This window comes from Solanum lycopersicum, chromosome 6 (assembly GCF_036512215.1).
Source record: "Solanum lycopersicum chromosome 6, SLM_r2.1".
Lineage (NCBI taxonomy): Eukaryota > Viridiplantae > Streptophyta > Magnoliopsida > Solanales > Solanaceae > Solanum > Solanum lycopersicum.
The window spans coordinates 18,379,264-18,403,628 of NC_090805.1; the positions used below are offsets into that span (position 1 = coordinate 18,379,264).

Sequence of the window (24,365 nt, forward strand, 5' to 3'; positions counted from 1 at the left end):
TCCCCCCTTTATATATGAAATATCTTGCTTAATGGGAACAATAATCTCCACCACAACCTCTAAAATGAAATACCCCAGTCCCTGTCCATATCGAGAGCCTTAGAATTCCTCAATCTCGCTAAGGAACACAACTATACTAACATCCACAACTATAAATCAAAACCCAACTACAGGACCCCCTACTCGCCAACACAAACTAAACATTGATAGCTCCTTTAATACAAATACGAAAGAAGGGGGCATTATCATCAAGGATAAGTAGAACAACTGGATAGTAGGTAACCATTTCAAAATAAACTCCAACTAAACCACAAATGCAGAAATCACTTCATGGACTCCAGTTAGGCTTAAAATACAATATCAGTGATATGGAAATACCCACAATCTATATTGAGGCAATAACCATGTTAAACCTTAACACAAACATTTACGTAAATATTGTTTGATCAATGCAGGGAACAACTACTATGATTACAAACAAGAGTTTTGGAAATTAGACAGGGCGGTCGACTTGCTAGCTAGAAAGGGGAAGATGACGAAGAGAAGTTTTTGTGAAGAATGGACAGTTTCCTAATGTTTGCTTTAGAGGTTTTGGAAGCACACAAGGGTGAAACTTCTTTTATTAATTATATTATTGATGATTGTATTAACACAACTCCAAAATATGGACTTAACGCTACAAGTAATATGGTTAATCTTGTTGTATTGATGCATATTATATAAGTAATATTATCTTGAATTGCTTAAAAAAAGGTGGTAAAATCTTTAGTTCAAACAAAAACAATGGGTGATAAAATAACCATAAATATGCAATTTTTTAAAAAAAATAAATATACGGGATAAATATATATTTATTTAACCTAAAGAAATTTACCCTTTTTTTTAAAACAAACAAAAAGAAAAAAAGGAACAAATAGGTTGAGAGGAGAAAGGGTAGTAATGTGTGTTGCTCCCTTCTATCACCGTGAGGCCTCATCATCACACACAGCTGCATAAACCCCATTTTCCCCTTGTCTCTTTATTTTCTTTTCTCCATTCATCATCGTCAATAAAAACATATATTCGTAAGAGATACACCTACACACGCCATAGAGACGAGGAAAAATAATTTTAACCCAAAAAAACAAACAAACATGAAAAACAGCCGCAACCACCATTCCGCCATCGAAACGGCCGTTTCTTCATCATCATCAGCTGAGCAATCTCACCCGGCTGTTGCCCCACCTTCTATGACATCATCACCTGCCACCTCATCATCGGAGAAACCAACGGCACCGGTGGAGGATGTAGCTGCTTCTCGTGACCCTACCTCCGTCACTGCAGCGGTGGCGGAGTTTGTCACAGTTGAGCGGCGGAGTGCTTACGGCGCCGTTTGCAAATGGGCAATAGCCAATTTTACAAGAGTAAAGGCTAGGGCCTTATGGAGCAAGTACTTTGAAGTCGGCGGTTTCGATTGCCGTTTGCTAGTTTACCCTAAAGGTGACTCACAGGCATTGCCTGGTTATATTTCTGTATACCTTCAAATTATGGACCCTCGCAATACAACCTCGTCCAAATGGGACTGTTTTGCCAGTTATCGTCTTGCCATTGACAACCCTACTGATTCCTCAAAGTCCATTCATCGTGATTCATGGCATCGATTCTCTTCCAAAAAGAAATCTCATGGATGGTGTGATTTTACTCCTTCCAATTCCATATTAGACCCTAAATTAGGGTTTTTATTCAACAATGATTGCATTCTTATCACTGCTGATATACTTATACTTAATGAATCAGTTAGCTTTTCACGTGATAACAATGAATTGCAGTCAAATTCTCTTTCCAATGTAGTGGTTACTGCTTCCTCTGGGGATGTTCTTAGTGGGAAATTTACTTGGAAGGTTCATAATTTTAGCTTGTTTAAAGAAATGATAAAGACTCAGAAAATTATGAGCCCTGTGTTTCCAGCTGGGGAGTGTAATTTGAGGATTAGTGTGTATCAAAGCGCGGTAAATGGGGTTGAGTATTTGTCTATGTGTTTAGAGAGTAAGGATACAGAGAAGACATTGATTTCGGATCGAAGTTGTTGGTGCTTGTTTAGAATGTCAGTGTTGAATCAGAAGCCGGGCTTGAATCACATGCACCGGGATTCATATGGAAGGTTTGCTGCTGATAATAAGAGTGGGGATAACACAAGTTTGGGATGGAACGATTATATGAAAATGGTGGATTTTATGGGATCAGATTCAGGGTTCTTGGTAGATGACACTGCTGTTTTTAGCACTTCGTTCCATGTTATTAAAGAGCTTAGTAGCTTTTCGAAGAATGGGGGACTGGTTGGAGTGAGGAATGGGGGTGGTTCCAGGAAATCTGATGGTCACATGGGAAAGTTTACATGGAGGATTGAAAACTTCACAAGGTTGAAGGATATTTTAAAGAAAAGGAAGATTACTGGGCTTTGCATAAAGAGCAGGAGGTTTCAGATTGGTAACCGGGATTGTCGGCTGATTGTTTACCCCAGAGGTATGCTTTATGCTGCCTATAGTAATCTCATCACACATGAAAATATGTTTCAGTATGCTCACAGCTGCTTTTGTTGCCTTTTTAGTATGGTGTTAGTTAGTGAGGCTTGGTTTCAGTACGTAAACAAGTTCCTTCAATATTTTGCTATGGTAATTCTGATATCAAGGCTCCATGGAGACTAGAGAAATGTGTTCATGTATCATGTATGTACTTATCTGATCATGCAAAGTTCTTGCTTCCAGCATAAATGACCCTTTTGAGTCATAAATTTAATGCTGTGGTACTTGTTAATACACCCTCAATTGCTTCTGCTATTTTGTGATGAGCATGCTAATTCTTGAGCACTATCACTATCTATTCTTCAAAATATTTTAGTAATGTAGCTTCCTTTTATATCTTTCTTTATTTAGCCTTTCTTTGGAACTACATGAGTTTCGTTGAGATGGTTGTCTACTGCTTCTATCACATCACTGATGTTACTACTTTTATCTACTAAATGAGCTTCGTTGAGATGCTTGTCTACTGTTTTTATCACATGACTGATGTGTGCTACATTTATCTACGGTATCAGGGCAGTCTCAGCCACCATGCCATCTTTCAGTGTTTCTTGAAGTTACAGATTCGAGGAACAGTAACAGTGATTGGAGTTGTTTTGTGAGCCATCGGTTGTCTGTTGTGAACCAAAAAATGGAGGAGAAGTCTGTCACCAAGGAATCTCAGAACCGATACTCTAAAGCTGCAAAAGACTGGGGTTGGCGTGAATTTGTGACTCTCACTAGTCTCTTTGATCAAGATTCTGGATTTCTCGTTCAGGATACAGTCGTGTTTTCTGCAGAAGTCCTTATCTTGAAGGAGTCGTCCATCGTTCAAGAATCGGTAGTTGAGGATATTGAGCTAGCAAATGCTGGTGCTCATCTGGACGAAGCTGGGAAAAGAAGTTCATTTACTTGGAAGGTGGAGAATTTCTTGTCCTTCAAAGAGATAATGGAAACACGGAAAATATTTAGCAAATATTTCCAAGCAGGTGGATGTGAGCTTCGTATTGGTGCGTCAATTCTGCATAAACCCCTTCGTTTAAATTTTTAACTTTGTCTGTGTGCCATTGTTTAGTTAACTGGCAGACTTGCTTCTTGTCTTACTCTGCAGGTGTATATGAATCTTTTGACACTATATGTATTTATCTGGAGAGTGATCAGTCTATTGGCAGTGATCCGGAGAAGAATTTTTGGGTTAAATACAGGATGGCGATTCTGAACCAGAAAAGTCATTCTAAAACTGTATGGAAGGAGTCCTCCATTTGCACTAAAACTTGGAATAATTCTGTTCTTCAATTCATGAAGATACCAGAGATGTTGGAATCAGATGCGGGGTTTCTTGTACGTGATACAGTTGTCTTTGTGTGTGAAATTTTGGACTGTTGCCCTTGGTTTGACTTTGCTGACCTAGAGGTTAGTGATCACTCATTTTCTCTACATATCTGTTACTTGTTTGTGGGTTTGTTGGAGGGTAAGGGGAGGTATCTGCAACTTCTCTCTGTCTGTGTCTAACCTGTGAGATCATAAAATCTCAGTCACCTTCATTATCATTTGTTCCATTCTTCCACCTAGAGATCTATATTCATGAACAACCATCAGCTCATGCGCTTAATCAATTTAGTTAACCGTAAAAGATGTGCCTCTATGGTGGAATTGTTTGTCTTTAGCGAACTTTTGGACATAGATTTGGTTGAAACATGAAAATAAGAGTTTTTGAACAATAGTTTGTGGAAGTTGAAATTGTGTCTGGACATGCATTTACTTGGAAAAAAGTTGATGTTGATGTTTTGAAAGTGGAAGAAAAATGTTTTGACAGTTTTTAGAACTTGAATTTTTTTTTCTTTCGCGAACTGATTAAATTCCATGAAAACAAATAATGTTTTTTTTTTAAAATAAAAGCTTAATCAATTATGGCCAAAAAGGGAGCTTAATATGCCATGAGGCAATGTGCAACTCATTCGCTCCCACTTTATATGAGCTACAGTGAAAATTGCTAATGTTACATTTTGGGTGTGGGATATTTGCAGCTTGCTAATATTTATAGGAAAGAACCACATGAATATAGATGTACACTTGGGCTTCTTTTTGAGAATGTCTTAATTTGTATTAGGATTTAGGTCTCAGATTGAAGCTTTTTCTCTGTTCTGATTCTTATCTCCCCTACTCTTGTTATTCTTTCTTCTTGTTTTTCTCTTTTCCTGTTGTGTTGCACTTACTTTTCAAGTTTTCAGATTTCTCTCACAAAAAAGTAAATGGTGCTTATGTTCTTAGATTTAAAATAGAGAAAAGAAGATTGACTGTCAAATGTCATGCATGTGTTCAATACTCAATTTTATTTTTCGTTGAATATGCTTCAGAATTTATCTTACTAGCACTGAAGCTTGGACTTGAACCTGGTTTGGTGGTTTTCTTTCCTGATATAACCATTTGGTCAGGCTAATCTAGATTCGCACAGGCCCTTTAAAAGGGGAAGTGCTTCCTACCACGGGTTCTCTGTTCTCAGTGCATAGAATATGGAACTTCACTAAAACAAAATATGGACATACTTCAGATGCCCCTTACCCCAATAATGAAACTCCCTCCTGCCTATAAACAACGCACAACTGCAATTTGCAGGTCAATAAGTTTTTATTTGATTGTGGTTTTTTTACGAACACTTGTTTCATCTTTTTAACCATAAAATTGTGATTTATAACACATGTAATTTTAAGAAATTATGATGTAGTGCTCATCATTCTTTTTGGGCTAATGGGAGTATTGTTTCATATTCTTACCAAATAATGAAAAGATATGGACATTCTAACTCAATATTCTACTAATGTATATGAGATATTATTATTATTATTATTATTATTATTATGTACCAAAATACTTCGCCTGATATTATTTATTCTATAGTTTGTATTATGCAACTTAAACATAACCCTTATTCATGACCCAGACCTCCCCAACCTTTAAAAGAAAGGAAAAAAAGCAGCACATTCAAGAGTAGCTAAAACTTGTCTACAAGAATAATTTACTCTCCCTGACTAGCAAGACTAATACAATAGAAGACCATATAAGCATGTAGAGAAAAGCTTAAGATGACTGCTTGAAGATTGCAAAAAATTGTCAGATCATAAGTGTTGCACAATGTAAGGTGGCGATGATTCCAAAATTAGGCCTATTTCTAGATTCAAATATGAAGAAATTTTTCGCTTGTTTTATCGTGTAAACTGGAAAATGTATATGAGGTACACAATCTTCTGGCATGCCAAGAAAGTTTTGCATCTCTATATTGTATTTAGCTGCACTATCTTAGTGCTGTTGCAGTTACAATAAAGCATAGTAATTTTTTAAAAAGATAATATAAGTGGTACTCCCCTCTAGTCCATATTAATTAAGTGAATTGTTGGGGTACGGCACACTCCTTAAGAAAAATATTCAAAGACATAAATGAAAGGCTCTTTCCACTATTACCCTGTTGATTATTTCCAAATTAGTCTCCTAGAAAATGTAAAGTAGTTAAGAACCTCAATATTGAAAAAAGTCCCAACAATTTTCTTGAACTTTGAATAGTTCACTTATTTTCAACTATGAAAAATGTCCCCACAATCACTTAATGTGGACTAGAGGGAGAATTAGTTTTTTTATAATAAAAAATAATATTTAATGAAGTGTTATTAGTTGGATTCATTTAAATTCTTTTAAGAAAATAAATCAATGTTTTTTTCCCATAAACTAAACCAAGGTTTTTCTTTTGGATGGATAAAAAGGAGAGTAAGTCAATATTTTTAGAAGAGAGAGTATGACTGCTCTTAGGGCTTAAGGCTTACTTGCACTGTGTTTTAGTGTTGAAGTTTGGTGTAGTGCACGCTGTATGTTTCCCCTCATGTAGGTGATACCTCAGCACAGGCACCAAGACACTGAGGCGTGTGCTTAGACGCCGATAGGCTTGTGTTGAGGAGGCTACCGCTAAACATAAATGTAGCTACTAAAGAGGCGTATGAATTTTGTAAATATAGGTAGACATGGTAGTGATTATGAATAGGAATTAGTTTTAAGGAGAATATTCAATTATAATTGGGAATTGAAAATCTGGATCATTATAAAGTAATTTCTTAATGTGATTGTCATATCGACACCAAAGTTTAACCAATACGTGTTTCTTCTTTTCTCCTTCAGATTCCTTTTTCCTCCTCCTTTAGATTTCAGCGAAAGGCGAGCTCGTCGCGACTCGTCTCGGCATGTGGCAAGGCAGATCCTTGTCGCCTTTTGCTGCATTTCGCTGTCCAGAACAGTGGGCCTAATGGTATAGCCATTACATACCTTGAGTCTAAGCTTGTAAAACTTTGAATCTTTTCCTTAATCCAATTAAATCAAGAATCTCTGCTAAAAAAAATAATTGAAAGTGACTTGCTATGATATTACACCCAATTGGTCTTTCATCCTAGCTTAGGGTTAGCCCACGGCTAACTCAAACCATTATTCATCCCCAAAATTAAACCTTAAGAGTGGTTTGTTTGGAAGGCCATCTTCTTATTGGATTTAATTGGGTGTAATTACACAGTATCATTGCTAGCACCAAGAAGTTGCAAAGGATAGTACAAGTAAATTATGTTTGAGCTCACAAAAAATGAATATAGGCTCCTCAAACAGAAGCGAGTATTCTTGAACACCAGGGAGCATTTAACTGCAATTTGTGTTTTTGGGTTATCTACAGGTGTTACATTGAACCAGCTATTATTTCACTGTATTCTGCTTCTTCAGAATCTCTGTTTTTGTGTGTCTCTGCTTCTTTTGTTTTATCCTATGACAAAACAACTCCCGCTCTTATTAATTGGGGCATTACATGTGGCTTGGTCTGGCAGTGTTTAGTTGGAAATCTCTTTTCCCATGAATATTAGTTGCTACCAGAATATTTATTTGTATGATCTTTATTTTTCTATCTTGTTTCTTCAATTTTTTCTAGGTGTTGGCTTCTGACGATGATCAAGATGCTCTGACAACTGACCCTGATGAGCTCATTGACTCAGAAGATAGCGAAGGGATCAGTGATGAAGAAGATATCTTCAGAAATCTTCTCTCTGGAGCTGGGTTTCACCTCACATATGGGGATAATCCATCGCAGCCACAGGTCACTCTAAGGGAGAAACTCCTTATGGATGCCGGTGCAATAGCTGGGTTCTTGACGGGACTTCGTGTGTATCTTGATGACCCTGCTAAAGTAAAGCGTCTACTCCTTCCTACTAATATATCTGGTTGTAGTGATGGAAAGAAGGTAAATAAGAATGACAAATCCTCCCCCAGCTTGATGAACTTGCTGATGGGGGTAAAAGTGTTGCAGCAAGCAATCGTTGATCTACTGTTGGATATTATGGTTGAATGTTGCCAACCCTCCGAGGGAAGTTCGAGTAGTGGGTCATCTGAAGTGAATCCTAAAACTTTTCCAAATGGAAATGGAGCAGGTAGTCAATTGGGGTCTGATAGAGCTAATGGTGCAAATGAACCTTTGCAACTTTACACCCATGATAGACTGGATACGGTGACGGATGAGAGCATGAACTCATCTGCTGTTCAGAGCTCAGATATTGATGGGATTAATGCACATGAAAGGGCATTCAACGGGAAACCTATGCATCCGCATCCGCCAGAAACATCTGCTGGCGGTTCCTCTGAAAATCCTTCCCTTCGTACTAAGGTACAGCTGCTATCTTCCTGTTGAAGTTTTCTGGTTTAATATATCTGGGTATATAGACCATTCAAAGAATCTTTAATTTCAGACCAAATGGCCAGAGCAGTCTGAGGAGCTTCTTGGACTGATAGTGAACTCCCTAAGAGCACTTGATGGAGCTGTTCCACAAGGTTGTCCTGAGCCGAGGAGGAGGCCACAGTCAGCCGAAAAGATAGCCCTTGTATTGGATAAAGCTCCGAAGCATCTACAGCCGGACCTAGTTGCTTTGGTTCCAAAATTGGTTGAGCATTCAGAACATCCACTTGCTGCTTATGCGCTTCTAGAACGACTTCAGAAGCCAGATGCTGAACCTGCATTAATGATTCCAGTAAGATGATATTAATTATCTTTCATTTCTTCTAAAGATACATGAAACATGTGTACCTTCACATTATTTCTATCACATATCTGTTAGAATAGGAATAGGAACATGAATAGTATATAAAAACCTACTTGAAGAAAGACTTGTAAATATTGTGTCTATAAATAGAGTCTCAATGTAATAATGCAGATACATTCCCTTATTTCTTACATGGTATCAGAGCTTTGCTGGAAAATATTGGGGAAAGAAAACAAAGTCATAGTCACCATGGTATAGGTACATGAATAGTATATGAAAACCTACTTGTAAAAAGACTTGTAATATTGTGTCTATAAATAGAGTCCCTATGTAATAATATAGATACACTCCCTTATTTCTTACATGGTAGCTTTTGCTGAAAAATATTGGGAAAAGAAAACAAAGTCATGGTCACCATGCCTCTGGTGGCGTTTTCCGTTATCTTCTTCTATTGGGGTTATGCGAAACCAACACCACCATAGGTCCCCCACCTTTTGCCAACCAAAACTCACTCTACCATTCCGGTAATCGACCTCACGCGTGCCTCATAGAAGCCTGTCACCTCTGGCAACATCTGACCTCGCGCCTGTGCATGAGCCTTTTCCAGCAACTTTCTTGTTCAAGATCTACTTTTCTCTTGATTTCGAGATGACCCGTACAATTTATACCAAATTTTGAGCACTTCTCAGTTCTCAGTGATGACATCATTTTTCCAACAACTTCAGTACTATTTCCAGCGAATCCAGGCTGTTTCCAGCCATTTTTTTGGTTGACTATTTTTCCAATAGGGCCGCTCGATCATTCTGACCTACCCATATAGTATATTCCTGATTTTCAGCACTTTCTGGCAGTTAGATCTGATTCTTCGTCGGCCAAAACAAGTTCTTTTTTCAGACTCCGGCAACGGTTTGTATTTTTCCTGATTTTAGGCTACAAATTCTCATTTCACAGGATATCTTTCAACATTCCCAAACTAAAGACTTTTGTAACACTGAAATATTTTTCCAAGTATTGAGGTTGCTCAGTCCAGATCAAGTATTGCTATTTTTGACACAATATGCTTAGGTATTCTTGAGGAGAGGAGTGATGGGATGTAGACCCATTGACACTCCTATGGATCCAAATGCTACTCTCTTGCCAGGACAAGGGGAGCCACGAAGATATAGGCAGCTGGTTGGAAAGTTGAATTATCTCAGGGTGACTAGACCCGCCATCTCTTTTCATGAGAGTGTTGTAAGTCACTTTATAGCTTCCCCTTGTGATTGTTGATTGTGATAATCATGGGGATGTAGTTCGTATTCTACAATATATAAAGTTAGCACATGGGAAAGGACTTCACTTTGAGGATTGAGGTTGGATAAACAGACATTGATTGGGCAGGATCACCCTTTGATAGACTCTCTACATTGAGATATTGTGTTATAGTAGGAGGTAATTAGGTATCTCGGAAGAGTAGGAAACAAAGTGGTGTTGCTTGATCTAGTGCAGTTGCAAAATATCGAGCAATGATGGTAGCAACTTGTTTGCTAGTTTGGATCAAACTGTGCTGAGTGAACTAAAATTAGGAGAAATGGGTTTAGATGAAACTTGTATTTGATGATCAAGTGGCCCTTGATATCAAACCTTTTGGGTGGCCCAGTGGTTTGGGCTTGAGACTTCTATGTTGGATGTCTCAAGTTCAAAATCCCTTGCCAGTGAAAGCAAGGGGTTTGCCTAGTGCGGATTACCTCTCCTGGTTTGTGAGCTGTTGCACAGGGGTGGGTTTTTTACCTTGTGCGCATCCAACGGGTAGCGACTGCAGGTTTCCCTTGTCATAAAAAAAATGACCCTTGATATCGCGTCCAATGTAGTATTTCACGAGAGGAGTGAACACATTAATATTGATTATCATCTTGTTACAAAAAGATGCTTAGGAGATATTGTTACAAAATTTGTAAAGTTGAGTGAGGAACTTGCAAATATTTTCACCAAGCCCCTCATCGATCCTCGTATTAATCACATTTATGACAAGCTTGGTACATATAATTTGTATGCACCAACTTGAGGGGGAGCGCTAGAACAATAATTGAACAAGGATAATATGTAGAATCCTACTTGGAAAATGATTATTATAATATCGTGTCTATAAATAAATTCTCAGTGTAATAGTGTAGATGCACACTTTAATAATATTTTTCTCCTTTATTTTTTGCATATACATTTAGCATTCAGTTCTTATGTAGTGACATTTTAGTGATCTGATGGCTTTAAGTATTAATCTCTCAGGTCTTTGGTGCACTCGGGCAGTTGGAGTGTAGCAGTGATGTGTGGGAACGTGTCCTTTTCCAGTCATTTGATCTTTTAGTGGATTCCATTGATGAACCTCTTGCTGCAACTGTTGACTTCATATTCAAGGCTGCACTGCATTGTCATCATCTTCCAGAAGCAGTATGCATAAAATTTGGTTGTATATAATTTTTGGTCTTATTGTGCACCCTTCTACAAGTATAATGTTTTGATTTCTCTGCAGGTCAGAGCTGTACGTATCCGGCTGAAAAAACTAGGCAATGAAGTCTCCCCATGTGTTCTTGATTATTTGAGCCGAACTGTAAATAGCTGTTCAGATGTTGCTAAAGCTATTCTAAGAGATATTGACTGCGAGAATAAGTCTGGTGATAATTGCTCGGCTGTACCATGTGGGATTTTCTTATTTGGTGAAAGTTGTCATACTTCTGAAAGACCACGTGAAGTGGATGAGCAAGCTTTCCTTTCCAATCATCATTTTTCCGATATTTATATACTCATTGATATGTTATCAATTCAATGTCTTGCCCTTGAAGCTTCCCAAACATTTGAGAGAACTGTAGCTCGAGGGGCTATTGTGGCTCAGTCTGTAGCCATGGTCTTGGAAAGACGTTTTGCCCGGAGATTAAATTTGACCTCTCAATATGTTGAAAATTTTCCGCATACTGACGTGATTGTGGAAGGGGAAACGATTGAGCAATTGACAGCCCAGCGAGATGATTTTACATCAATTCTTGGTCTTGCTGAGACATTGGCACTCTCTAGAGATCCACGTGTAAAAGGTTTTGTGAAGTTGCTTTACACCATATTGTTTAAGTGGTATGCTGATGAGTCTTACCGATTGAGGATACTCAAGAGGCTTGTTGATCGTCTTACCATTTCAAGGGAAAGTGCTTGTGAAGTAGATCTATATATGGAGATATTGATAATCTTGATGTGTGAGGAGCAGGAAATTGTTAGACCAGTCCTAACCATGATGAGGGAGGTTGCTGAACTTGCCAATGTTGACCGCGCCGCACTTTGGCATCAATTGTGTGCTATTGAAGATGAAATTATGCGCATTCGCGAGGAAAGGGAAGTGGAAAATGCCAGTATGGCTAAAGAAAAATCTATCATGTCCCAAAAGCTTAATGAATCGGAGGCTACTAATAACCGTCTCAAGGTATCTTGGCCATTATTGTTTCTTTTTTTGGGATTCTACTTTTCAAAGCATGCTTGTTTGAAAGCATATCTCATTCTTTTTCTGGTGATTTTGATTTGACAAACATTGACATCAGTCTGAAATGAGGATTGAGATGGATCGTTTTGCTCGGGAAAGAAAGGAACTCGCGGAACAGATACAAGAAGTTGAGAGTCAACTTGATTGGCTACGGTCCGAGCGGGATGAGAAAATTGCTAAGCTCACTGCAGAAAAGAGAGCTATTCAAGATCGTCTGCATGATGCCGAGGCACAACTTTCCCAACTGAAATCACGGAAACGTGATGAATTGAAGGTATGCATGTGTTATTTTTTAAGCTGAACCCCTTTTAGTTTGTTATATAGCTTCAAATCTTTATGAGCTTTAGTTTGTTTAGTCTTTCTTATGATTTCCACACTATTTTTCTATCTCATCTTTTTGTTGCTACCTGTTTATATATATTTTTTTTTGCTTTCTCCCCTGAAAGCTCTTATTCTATCTATTGATCATATTACCAATTGAGTGGTCAGTTCTGGTCATTTTATTAACAAATTTATACTCCCCTGCATTTTGATTTGTTTGTTTGATTTTGCCTTGGCATGAGTTTTTAAGAAAGTAAAGAATAAACTAAAGATATATAGAATGTATCAAATGTCCTTAATCTCGTGATCTAAACATGCCATGTGGAATGTTAGGATTAAAGAGTTGCCAAAAAAGAAAAGAGACATTCTTTTTGAAACTGACTAAAAATGAAAGTAAGACATAAATTAAAACGGAGGGAGTATTTTCCCAACAACAACAACATACCTAGTGTAACCTCACAAGTGGGGTCTTGGGAAGGTAGTGTGTATGCAGACCTTACCCCCCTACCTTGGGAGGTAGAGAGGTTGGTTTCGATAGACCCTCAGCTTAAGTTAAAGCATTACAAAGCAAATTTCCTGAATGAGTTGAAAATTTCTTTGAAGCTTGACATTCTTGGTATCATTTCACCTGATTTTTTTTTTTATCTACACAAGTCAATTCATTATGAAATATTTTAGGGTCTGATGCTACAATTTACCTCAATTAGAATTAGCTTTTCGGTCTTGCCAGTCTCCGAGTAAGACTCTGATCAGACCATGTGGCATTATTGTTAGGTATATCATTTTTTTATTTTGATGCTCTTTTAATCTCATAGCTTTGTTGCTTTCAGATGAGTTTTAAGTTGTGTACCTAGACCTCAAAAGTCAAACCATGTTGTTAATTATGCCAATAACCTTTCATGTGCAATCAAATAATAATATCAACGTTCTATGCCAGTATTTATAATAAATTACTTCATCCGGCCCAAATTGGTTGACACTCTTTCGTTTTTTGTCTGCCCCAGAAAGATCAACGCCTTTTTCTTAGATGCTAAATATTTTTTCTATTCCCATTTTTGCTGTTAACATAACGTGTTATAGAGGTCGCAGTGAACAAAAATAAAATTTTACAAGGTTTTCGGTAATAGTGTAGGGGGCAGGTTGTGCACATAGACTGTTCTACTTGGACACCTGGAATATCTCCCACCAGCATAGCTATTGGGTAAATGGGATGAGATAACCTATTATCTTTTTTCTTTTTTGGTCTTTGCTACAATTTAAACCCTGGTTCTCCAATTTTTGGACCGCTGCATTGTCAATCGACCATACCCCCTTGTGTGGAACTTTTGCAAGGGTTCTTATAGTTATAGTGTTCGCTTTGTGATTTCTTTTTTTCTTAGACGCCATAAGTAGTCAACAATGCGGAACAATTTGAGAACGTGGAGGGTTGCTTTTCTGCAACGAATAAAGTTTTTTTTATGTGTCTAGAACCCAGCTATTTGATCATATTTACTTTTCTTCAAGGAGTGCCTCCAGAGTTACTTTTTTTGGAACTGCTGAAAGGTTCAATCTAGTTCTTGGAAGGGTCGGAAATATTCAAAATCCTCTGACAATTGTGCTTGCAGTAGTTGCAAATGGAAGTTCTTGTTTTTTAAATTTGTATGCGCTTGTTTCTTTTTGTTTTACTTTAGGGTTCTCCAAATGGGTTCACACATGACATGTTTTTCTCTTTCCCCTACTGATGAACTATCGATCTTGCAGAGAGTGATGAAGGAGAAAAATGCTCTTGCGGAAAGGTTGAAAAATGCTGAAGCTGCACGGAAAAGATTTGATGAGGAATTGAAACGGTATGCCACAGAAAAAGTGACCAGAGAGGAATTACGAAAATCACTTGAGGATGAAGTACGCCGCTTGACCCAAACAGTTGGCCAAACGGAAGAGGAGAAACGTGAAAAGGAGGAGCAGGTTGCTCGCTGTGAAGCTTTTATCGACGGAATGGAATCCAAGCTGGAGGCTTGCGAGGTTTTTGCTCTTAATATTTCTTGTTCTATTTCCTGATATTTCGTCTTCCACGGTAGTGGTTTAAATCTGTGTTGTGAAAAAGTAAGAAAAAATGATCTTCCTTTGCTTGGTCAAATATCACAAAATATTAAAAAATGAAAAATATATATTAGGCAAAGCAGCAATGATAGTATTTATTTTTTTACTCCTGGATATTTTATTATTTAGGGAGTATTTTTTCTTTCTTCAGTGTTATAAAGAGGGTAGATCATTTTTCTTGTAGAGCAGCATATACATAAATTACCAGTAGGGTTCAATTTTGTCCCTTTTTACTCTTTAAATTTCTCTCTTTCCTGTGGGATTATATTGGGTATTTTGTTGTTGTATCTTTCTTCTCTTTGCTTTTTCGTGCAAGATACAGATAGTTTTTATTTTTTGATACAAGTAAAAAAGGGAAAAGAAGGGTAATTAGGACTGACTTGCTTGATTATTCCTTCAAGCATGTTGGGGTTTAAATAGTGTTTACAAGTAAACTTGTAAAAGAAAGGAAAGCATGGAAGTAATCCTAAAAAAATGAAACTAATTATTAGTAGTTCCTGCTCCTATTTTCACAATTGTAGGAATTCTAAACCTTATAGATACAAGGAACGAGTTCTTGATATTAATACTTCTCTAATTCTCAACATCCACCCCCTCAAGTGGGAGCTTATGTATTGTCTATGCTCCTTACTTGCCACAAATATACTTAATTCTGGAGCCACAAAGGGATTTTATTAAGTTGTCGACTTCTGTCACAATCTATTGTCGAATAAAATGATAATATACTTATATATGCTTTCATTCTTTATGGAACACTATACCCAGAACAATGTGTATTTGTACTTGTTTTTCACATTTAGATTTCATGGATATTAGAATGAGGGTTTGATCCCTCTATTTGGTGTAGGCAGGATTCCAGTTCCACTTGTCTGAGCCACATCAACTTTGTTTTCTGTGGAATAAGGAAACGATCTTTTTTTCTTGCTGTTGTGAGGTTAAGAAGAGAAATATAATTTTTCGTTTTTTGCGAAGGAAGTGTTTTTCTTCTCAGTTATGTAAATTGAAACAGAGAAAGTGAAGGAACTTTTGAACCAGAGAGTACTTGCTTTTAGCAGACAAAAAATTAGAGGAAGAAGTAAATATGTAAGAATTTTCACTGTAGGTAGAAAGAATGCTGGGAGTATGCAGTCAAACCCTTGCTCTGTTAAAAGAATATTCGAGGTTGGGAGAACAATTTTTTTTTAGAATAGGGACCCATGTTTTCGGAGCACGAAGCAGAAAAAATGACAAGGCCCTGTTTCACGCTTTAAGGGAAGGGGGGACTACTTCATTGAAGTGAAGCGCAATTTTTATCAAAGACAAAAAGATAGAGATAATTTGTATATATAAACAGAAGTTCAAATTAAAACTTAAGAAGTAAATATCACAAAATTTACCATAAGACAAAAATTAACAGCATATTACATCAGTAGTTTGTAAAAAAATCAGCAACATGTTATTATTCACTGTTAAAAAAAGTTCAGCAACATAGAATTTAATCAATAGTCACTGTTGAAGAAAAAGAATATCATATGATTTAAGACATAATCACTGTTTTAAGAAAATTAGACCGAAGAAGAAAAGAAAAAAACAGAGATGAAGAAAATGAACCCCAGGCTAGCAGCACAAATGCACCAGAAAGAATTAAGGAGGAAGAAGGGAGAAGAAGGAAAAAACAAAAAGGAGGAAGTACCTGGTTTTTGCAGAAGGTTGAGGTTGAAACCCTAGTTTTTTGTCAACATTAAGTTGCGTTATTTAAAATCAATGATTTTACATTTGAGAAATAAATCAATGATTTTGCACTTAAAGAAATAAATGCTATCACTTATCTTGAACGAAGATGAACAGTATTTGAATGGAGAGAGAACATTGATAGCCAGATAGAGTAGCTGTGCTAGAACCTGAAAGAAAGAAGAAACCGAGAAAGTATCGGCCAGATGAGCATACTCAGAGGCTGATACCACCTGTCGCTAGTGGAAGCTATTCAAATCTTTACCAAGATCTTATGCTCGAATGGACCTTAGGCTTACACAAGGCACTGAAGTGAAACTGTCCAAGATCATGCACGCCTAGGACTAGACATCTGAATCATGAACATTATAACATGCAGCCTAACATCAGATAAACCAAGAATGGGAAGGTTTGGCTTTGATACCATGCAAAAAATGAGAAAAGGAAGAAATATCGGGAATGAATTGCTTAATTATTCCCTTGGAACATTTTGGGGTTTAAATAGTGTTTACAAGTAATCCTGAAAAAGAAAGGATATTATGCTAGTAATCCTAAAAATGTAATGGAAGTAATTATTAACAATCCTATAAATTCATGGAATGTGATCTTGCTATATTAATAATTTCTTAATAATATATCAGAGTAGAGCTATTAAAATGGGCTTGACTGTGAGGTCAGCACCAATCCAACCCGTTAGTTGGGTGAGGTTGAGCTATTATTGTTAATGTATGCCTCAATCCCAAAAGTAAGATAGTTCATGAGGTGAGCATTGTTTTAAGACCTTATAATACGCTATCCACAATCAATGTGGGACTCTTTGACTTGTCCTATCCATACTAAATCTTTTTCTTGACAGACTGCCATTAAACCCGTGTTTAAAGTAATACAGAGAACATGTCTTATTCATATATGCATGTCTAAAGTTCGTAGAGCATGATTTACAAAGTTCCTCTGTCCAAAAAATAAACTATCTTATTAATTCTTTTTTTTTCTCTTTTGGTTGTAGCAATGGAAGTACTAAAAAAGGAAAATGAAAAAATCGTTGAATAGCATTACTGGTGGCTGAAAAAATCCTTGAATAGCATTACTGGTGATTGCTGACCAACTTCTATAGAACTTTCTGAAAGAAAAAATTGAAGGCTAGCCCACAGCCTGCTAGCATTTTGAGAGTACTTTCACATGAAAGACAGGACTAAGTTAGGCTGTTGAGTTCTATATCTTGCTAAGGCTGGTTCAGCTGTTTTCAGTCTAATAAGAGTACTGAATTTTTGTTGGTTTCTTGGACGTGCCTTTCTTGCTTTCACTTTCTCTCATAGGTCGCACACAAGTACAAAAGCTAGCATAGCTGTGGATATTATTTTTATTTTTATTTTTTTATTATTTTCTTTGATTTCTTAGAAACTTTATATTAGTCAAAGTAGGAAAAAACAAAAGATGCATTGTAACTTTTTCTTTAGACAAGTAGATAGAAGCCTAATTCTAATAATTTGATGATCTTATCTTTTTACCTTCAAGTTTTTTTTTTTGGCCTTTTCCCCATATTTCTTCCACATCATTAGTGATCATTGTTACTGTACAATTTGGCTCAATTTTGGTGCATCTTGCGGCTCTGTGGAACTTACGGTGATAGGCATAAGTATCAAAATTGATTATTTTCTTTTGTTGCTTCATTTTCAGCAATACATCCGTCAGCTTGAAGCATCACTTCAGGAAGAAATGTCTCGGCATGCCCCACTGTATGGAGCTGGCTTGGAAGCTTTATCAATGAATGAGTTGGAGACATTGTCACGTATTCATGAAGAAGGACTCAGACAGATCCACGTTATCCAACAGCGCAATGGAAGTCCAGCTGGTAGTCCTCTAGTAAGCCCCCACAATCTTCCACCCACTCATGCTTTGTTTCCTGCTCCTCCTCCAATGGCTGTTGGACTGCCCCCATCCCTTGTTCCGAATGGTGTTGGGATCCACAGCAATGGGCATGGACATGCAAATGGTTCGATTGGACCCTGGTTCAATCATTCTTGAATCTAGGTCTAGGATGACCCATGTTATGATCAAGGTGTTTAGGTTTCTCATCCTCGAGCCTTGGAGCTTGATCGGAGAGCAATGTGTAGGCAATCGTTTGGTTATCTTTTATCTTTTTTTTTTTCTTTTAAAAGTTCTCTTGGCATAGGCTGGTTGCACTGGGGGAAAAACGGTAGTCATCCTATAGCATCAACAAATTTAAATGGCACATTCGTTCATGGTTTTAAGTCTTTTGTCAAATCAATTCATATGCATTAGAAAGTTCTGATTATAGTTTGTCTAGCATTCTCAGAGAACCAACTCAATGATCCTCACTCATGCCTATCAAAATAATTGAAAAAGGTTCGGCAAACGCCCTTGTTTTCTAATTTGCATACCCTTTTAGAGTTTTGGTCCTACGGTTGACCTCCTTTCCTTCTTTGCTCCTGTGCCTGCTTATGAATCAGGGAGTCTATGATCAACGTTAAATTTTCGTTTTCTTAAGAGTGTCGATGAAAGCATTTTCTAATTTTTCCGTACATCTTTACTAGAAAAACAAGTTTCCTACAATATGAGGAAAATGACTTCGTTAGTCCAAGTACTGGAAAAAAGTGATATTTCAAATATATAACCCTTTTATCTATTGCACCCATAGCCTTTGTCCTTACCACCACTCTTTACCTCCCATAATATTTTTAGCTACCTACTTAATTATCTCACAATAATGACTTGCCTACTATATATCACACTTGTATGTCTCTCAGACCTTGAGATTAAAAGAATAGCACTTGTTTTATTGAATGGAAGTGATTAAATTATTTATTCTAACGAAAAAGTGATTTCACTTCACCCAAGTATTATGAATGTCATTTGTTCTAAAAGTTAGGGTGTATATGTCTGGGTTGGTTTGGATTTTGCACATATCTAAACAAATCATTTGTGTTGGATTTTTAAATTTATTAAAATAATAAAACCCGGGTTCTTAACCTTGTTTTTGTTTCTAGTTTTTTCAAGTTTTTACAATAAAGTGTTCACATAAACATATATAATTAACTTGTGTTTCAAATATTTTTTTAGTCCTATCAAAATACAACTAGCTAAGATGTTTTAAAGAAATTAATGCATAGTATGAGATAAATGACACTAAAACATTCAAAAAAAAAGTAATAATGAAATTGCATAAAATAAATATTGCAAATTAATAAGTTATAATAAAAATGATCATAATGTAAAAGAAATAAATCGTGCTAAAATAAGTCTAATAAGTATTAATTACATGATTAAGCATTAAAAAATAAAAATTAAATTATGCATTTTAAATGTCTAAATCAATGTAAAAATAAAGAACAAATATTCAACATTATTTTCATTGTTAGTGCTGAATTAATTTTAATTTGAATTTTATTAGAGTTACTAATATCTAAAAAGACCATTCAAAGTTTCAAGTTCAAAAACATGAAATAATACGCTAAAAGATGAAAAGTATGATAAATATTTAGAAACTTTATCAAAGTAAATACTTTTATGTACAATATATATGTTTTTTAAAGAAATACATAATGTCAGATTGATTTGGTTTTGGATTGTTTTTTTTAGTTAAAACCAAACAAATTCAAGTATAGTTAGTTTTTTTTTCAATACAAAACCAAATAATTAGTCGAATTTTTTGTAACATCTCGAATTTGAAAAGATGAAAAAAATGCAGCTTTCCAGGACCTGGTGTCAGAACCAACGGAGCCACTAATGACTCATAGTCTAACACATGGTCCGTAGGTAGGCTCGTGGTAGGCTACTCCAAACTTTCAAAATGTCAAACTTTCCAAATTTTCATACGGTTCACCAGGATGATCTATTATCTTATGCATGAGTTGTAGGTAAGTCTAGTAGGTGAGTCTTTAATTCAGAGAAATTTTAGGATCAAACTCGAGACCTACAATTGGGGTGCACGACCCGTAGGTTGACCCACAGATCATGCATCGGTCTCGTCGATGGGTGTCCAAGGTCGATTGTCTCTTCCCACCCATGACTGACCAGATGGTCCATGGTCTAACCAACAAATGGTAGGTCTAGTCGTTGGTGAGGTCGGCAATGATTTTTAGGAGCTTTTAGGTATTTCTCTAATTATTCTAACCCAATACTATGTCATTTTACCTTCTTTTAAAAATCCTATATAAACATTTCTACCCCAAATTTCCCCAGCTGAAGTTATTCTATCAAATTCTTAATGTTAATCAAAGTTTTCCCCAAATATTTCTCTCTAAAAACTTGAAAAAGACGACTAGAATTTCAAGATCAAGCCTCCAAATCATTGATTGTAAGCTCTTGGCATCAAGGTATGATAGTATTCATCTATGGAGTACTTTACTCCATAGGGTTCCTAAATTTTCCTATTTTTTCAATGTAAATCTCCAATGGAAGTTAGAGTTTTTACTCAATCTCATGGTTCCTTTCAGTTTTGATATTATTGATTGTTTTATGTTTTTTCATGCATATATTGAAGAAGTTGCATATTTCTAAGTTGAATCCCAATGAACCCATGTGAAATCTATGTTTTCAAGAATTGATCATATAATGAATCTTTTGAATCACGAAAGACGAGTTTATGAAGATATACATTTTCTTTTTGAAATTGATGTAAATGTAGAGTGAACTTTTAATGTGGTTGTTGTTGTTGTGAAAGAATTTTTCCGCATAAAAGGTTCATAAGGTAAAGGTCTTCTCACCTAAAATGAATTAAAGTTAAGGAGATATTCTAATGATGAGGCAAGTGGCAATTACACATATCCTCTGATGGTAAGACAAGCGGTGAGTACACATGTCTCATGAATATTAAGATAATATAAGACTAATGAATATTCTGTGAGAGCTATGCTTAGCACCGAGTAGACAAGTGGCGATTACCCACGTCCGATAAACTGTGTCATAGGTTGTGTAGATAGGCATTACCTAGTGGATTCACATAAGCAACAAGTTCATGGTTCTTACATTTGTAAGTGAGAGCACCTCTTTCCGATGTGAGATAAACACCGAATTTCATGTTATAGATCACATGTTTTCTTTCTATATCGATTGTAGGTAATCTCCCACAATAATGAATTAAGGTTATTCAAGAAATATGTCACATGTGATTTAAGAGGATTTCTACTTGCATTGACCATGATCAAGATTATGTTTTCTAACCTTTGAGTTTATGTATAAACTTGGTCCTTGCATGATATGAAAAGTCCTTTTAGCATAGTTTCTCACTTTTATGCATGACTATCATACTTGATACATTCTTTGTACTAATACATACTCTTGCCTACATTCTTTTCAAATGTAGGGTCCGACGCTCCAATTTCGCATCTCCGTGGCTGGGAATCACTTAGTAGATATTGAAGATTGGTGATCCTCATGTTCCGAGGACTTAGCCTTTTATTGCTTATTATATTTACTTTCAGTATTATATGTGATGTACAAGTTACGTCCTGATCACTCATGATGTACTAGATGACTTTAAGACTATGTTAGACTTCCGCTACTTTTTATGAACTCTTATATTTTGAAATTGTCTTTTAAACTCTCTAAAATTACTATTCTCTTGTATGGTGCATGCGAAGTGGCTGGTGTAGGGCCTCTCGGGGTCCTATACACCATCTTACACCTACACTATGCTTTGGGTCACGACATTTTTTTTCTGGTTTGACTCGATTTGCGATTTGGTTCGACTTTCAATTGCATTTGTTCACTCCAATTAAATATATCAAAGCATCACAAAATGGTTTTAGAATGAAACAAAAGACATTATAATTTAGGTGTTCAAGGTCAGTTTGGATCGGGTATTGGTCCAATCAAAACCAAACAAACTTAATCGGTTTTAATATTATCAAAATCAAATAAACTAAATATAATATATTTTTACCAGTTTGGTTGTTATCGATTTCAGTTCGATTTGGTTTGGATCAGTTAGTCATTTATTAACCATAGACAACAATAAAAGAAATAATTAATTCAAAACGCAAAAAAAGTGACAACAACCATTCAAAACGAAAAATAGTTAGAATGACTAATAGTATATATCTTTCAATCATTGAACTTACTATGAATAAAGCTTTGAAATTCTTAATTTTGGGCTAGAAGGAAGAGACAATGACATTTTCAATTAAACAAAGAATTGTCGTAGACACTCATATACATGAAACCAATAAGATAAATGTTGTCACCTTGGAAAATTTTATTTTTATAAATAAATTTTGATGAAAGCATATATAAGATTTTAAAAATTGTTTATTGAATACTTATTATGTATGTATAATAATAAAATATATGCATATAATTTTTCGGTTCAATTCGATTAATTCTTTTTTTTTAAAAAACAAAACTGCAACCAACCAAAATACTTAATAACAGATAGTATTAAATAAATAGTATTAAATAATATTAGTATTTTCTGTGTACTAATCCTAGTCCTATTAGGATTAGTACTTCTTAATCCTAGTCCTATTAGGATTAGTACTCCTTCCTATATCTCCTATATATATCTCCCATGTATTCCCTTATTAGGTTAACACTTCAATACAATCAATATTCCTTCATGGTATCAAGAGCCAGAAAACCTAGATCTTCTTTTCTCTCGGTTTTTTCTCTCTTTAGGGCACCGATTGTTCCCTCTCTTCTCTTGGGCGGCGGCAGCCATGACAACCGAGGTGGATCCTCTCGATTCACTTCCTTCTGGCGTTAAACTCCTTCTCAGGCATCTTCATGCCCTGATTCCCGAAAAATTATCAGACATAAATTATCCTACATGGAAAATCACCGTTCTTACAGCCCTTGAGGCCAATTACCTTCTCAAATACGTCGATGGAAGCACAGAACCGCCGCCGGCATTCATCATCGCCACGGATAAATCAGAAAAAACCAATCCGGCCCATGCCACCTGGAAAGCCGTGGATGGCCAGATCCAATCATGTTTGATTGCGGTCATCTCTCCCACGGTTCAGAAACACGTCCGATCCTACACAACTGCTTCAACCCTGTGGACGGCCCTCGCAACACGCTATGCATCAATTTTCCACTCTCATATTTTTCAATTGCGTGATCGTCTCCACACAATTACCAAAGGCACGAAAACTATGGCGGAGTATTTAGATGAGGTCTCCACCATCATCACAACCCTCGACACTGTGAACGAAATCATTCCCGAAAAAGATCTCGTCATATGCATCGTTCAGGGGCTCCCATCAGCTTACTCCTTCATTAAACAGGTGGTTCGCATCAGTCCAACGCCCATTGACCTGACTACTCTCTCCTCGTGGCTAAAAAGTGAAAAAATCAACGTGGATCTGGAGAGCAAACTTCTTCTCCGAGAAGCCGCTGTTATGGAGCCAGCCACCGCCCTCACCGCAAGCCAGAACTATCGCGGGGGGCGTGGTGGCGGCCGACAGGGGAGTCACGGCGGCTACGGCAGAAACAGCGAAGGCCGCGGGCGCGGCGGTCGGCAGGGCAGTCGTCCGCCGTACGACGGCCAGTAGCACGGTAGCAACAACAGCTTGCACTCCTTCGGCAGCGACGGGCAGTCATCTTCCAGCGGCGGGCAGGCACTTACGAGCGGGATCGTCCAACTTGTCAAATCTGTCAGAAAACAGGACACACCGCTGTTCGTTGCTGGTTTCGGTATGAGGAGAGCCGAAATAGTGATAACCGTGCCAATCATGCATCTCAAGCCGGCCCCTCCTCTGAATGGCTGTTGGATACTGGGGCCAACATGCACGTTACTTCTGATATATCCAAGCTTAACGCTCCAAATCTATATCATGGCTCCAATGGTATTACTGTTGGCAACGGTGAGTCCCTTAATATTTCTCACACTGGCACGGGTACCATTAAAACCCCCACCTCTATCTTTCACCTAGGTAACCTTACCCACGTCCCTTCTATTAAAACCAATCTCCTTTCAGTTCACCAATTCACAAAAGACAATAATTGCTCACTCTTGTTCACCTCTAATGATTTTCAGATCCTAGACAATACCACCAAGAGGGTGATTTTTCAGGGCCCCTGTGAGCATGGTCTGTACGTTCTTCCTGGCACAAGTTCGTCTGCCCACCCAGCTTCAGAAAGCGTTCTTGTGGCTCCGGTGGCTCTTTCGGGTGATGGCCACATTCTGTTGTGGCACAGTCG

General features: G+C 37.0%; 1 protein-coding gene across 3 annotated transcripts; it reads left to right on the forward strand.

The window, feature by feature from the left end:
* Window positions 1-884: 884 nt before the first annotated feature.
* LOC101267123 (uncharacterized) lies at window positions 885-21,775 on the forward strand. 3 transcript variants are annotated; one of them, XM_010323649.4, is made up of 11 exons: window positions 886-2,502; window positions 3,074-3,547; window positions 3,649-3,950; window positions 7,489-8,217; window positions 8,300-8,578; window positions 10,856-11,017; window positions 11,100-12,035; window positions 12,151-12,366; window positions 14,154-14,414; window positions 17,880-18,065; window positions 21,529-21,775. In XM_010323649.4, exons 1-11 carry the CDS (start codon window positions 1,134-1,136, stop codon window positions 21,592-21,594), a joined length of 4,980 nt encoding a protein of 1,659 aa, XP_010321951.1. In that variant the 5' UTR covers window positions 886-1,133; the 3' UTR covers window positions 21,595-21,775. The 3 variants fall into 3 exon arrangements, 2 of the variants coding, with proteins under 2 accessions (XP_004240683.1, XP_010321951.1); XM_004240635.5 differs by lacking the exon at window positions 21,529-21,775 and having other exon boundaries at window positions 885-2,502; window positions 17,880-18,498; XR_011221686.1 differs by lacking the exon at window positions 21,529-21,775 and having other exon boundaries at window positions 890-2,502; window positions 10,842-11,017; window positions 17,880-18,498.
* Window positions 21,776-24,365: the final 2,590 nt, after the last annotated feature.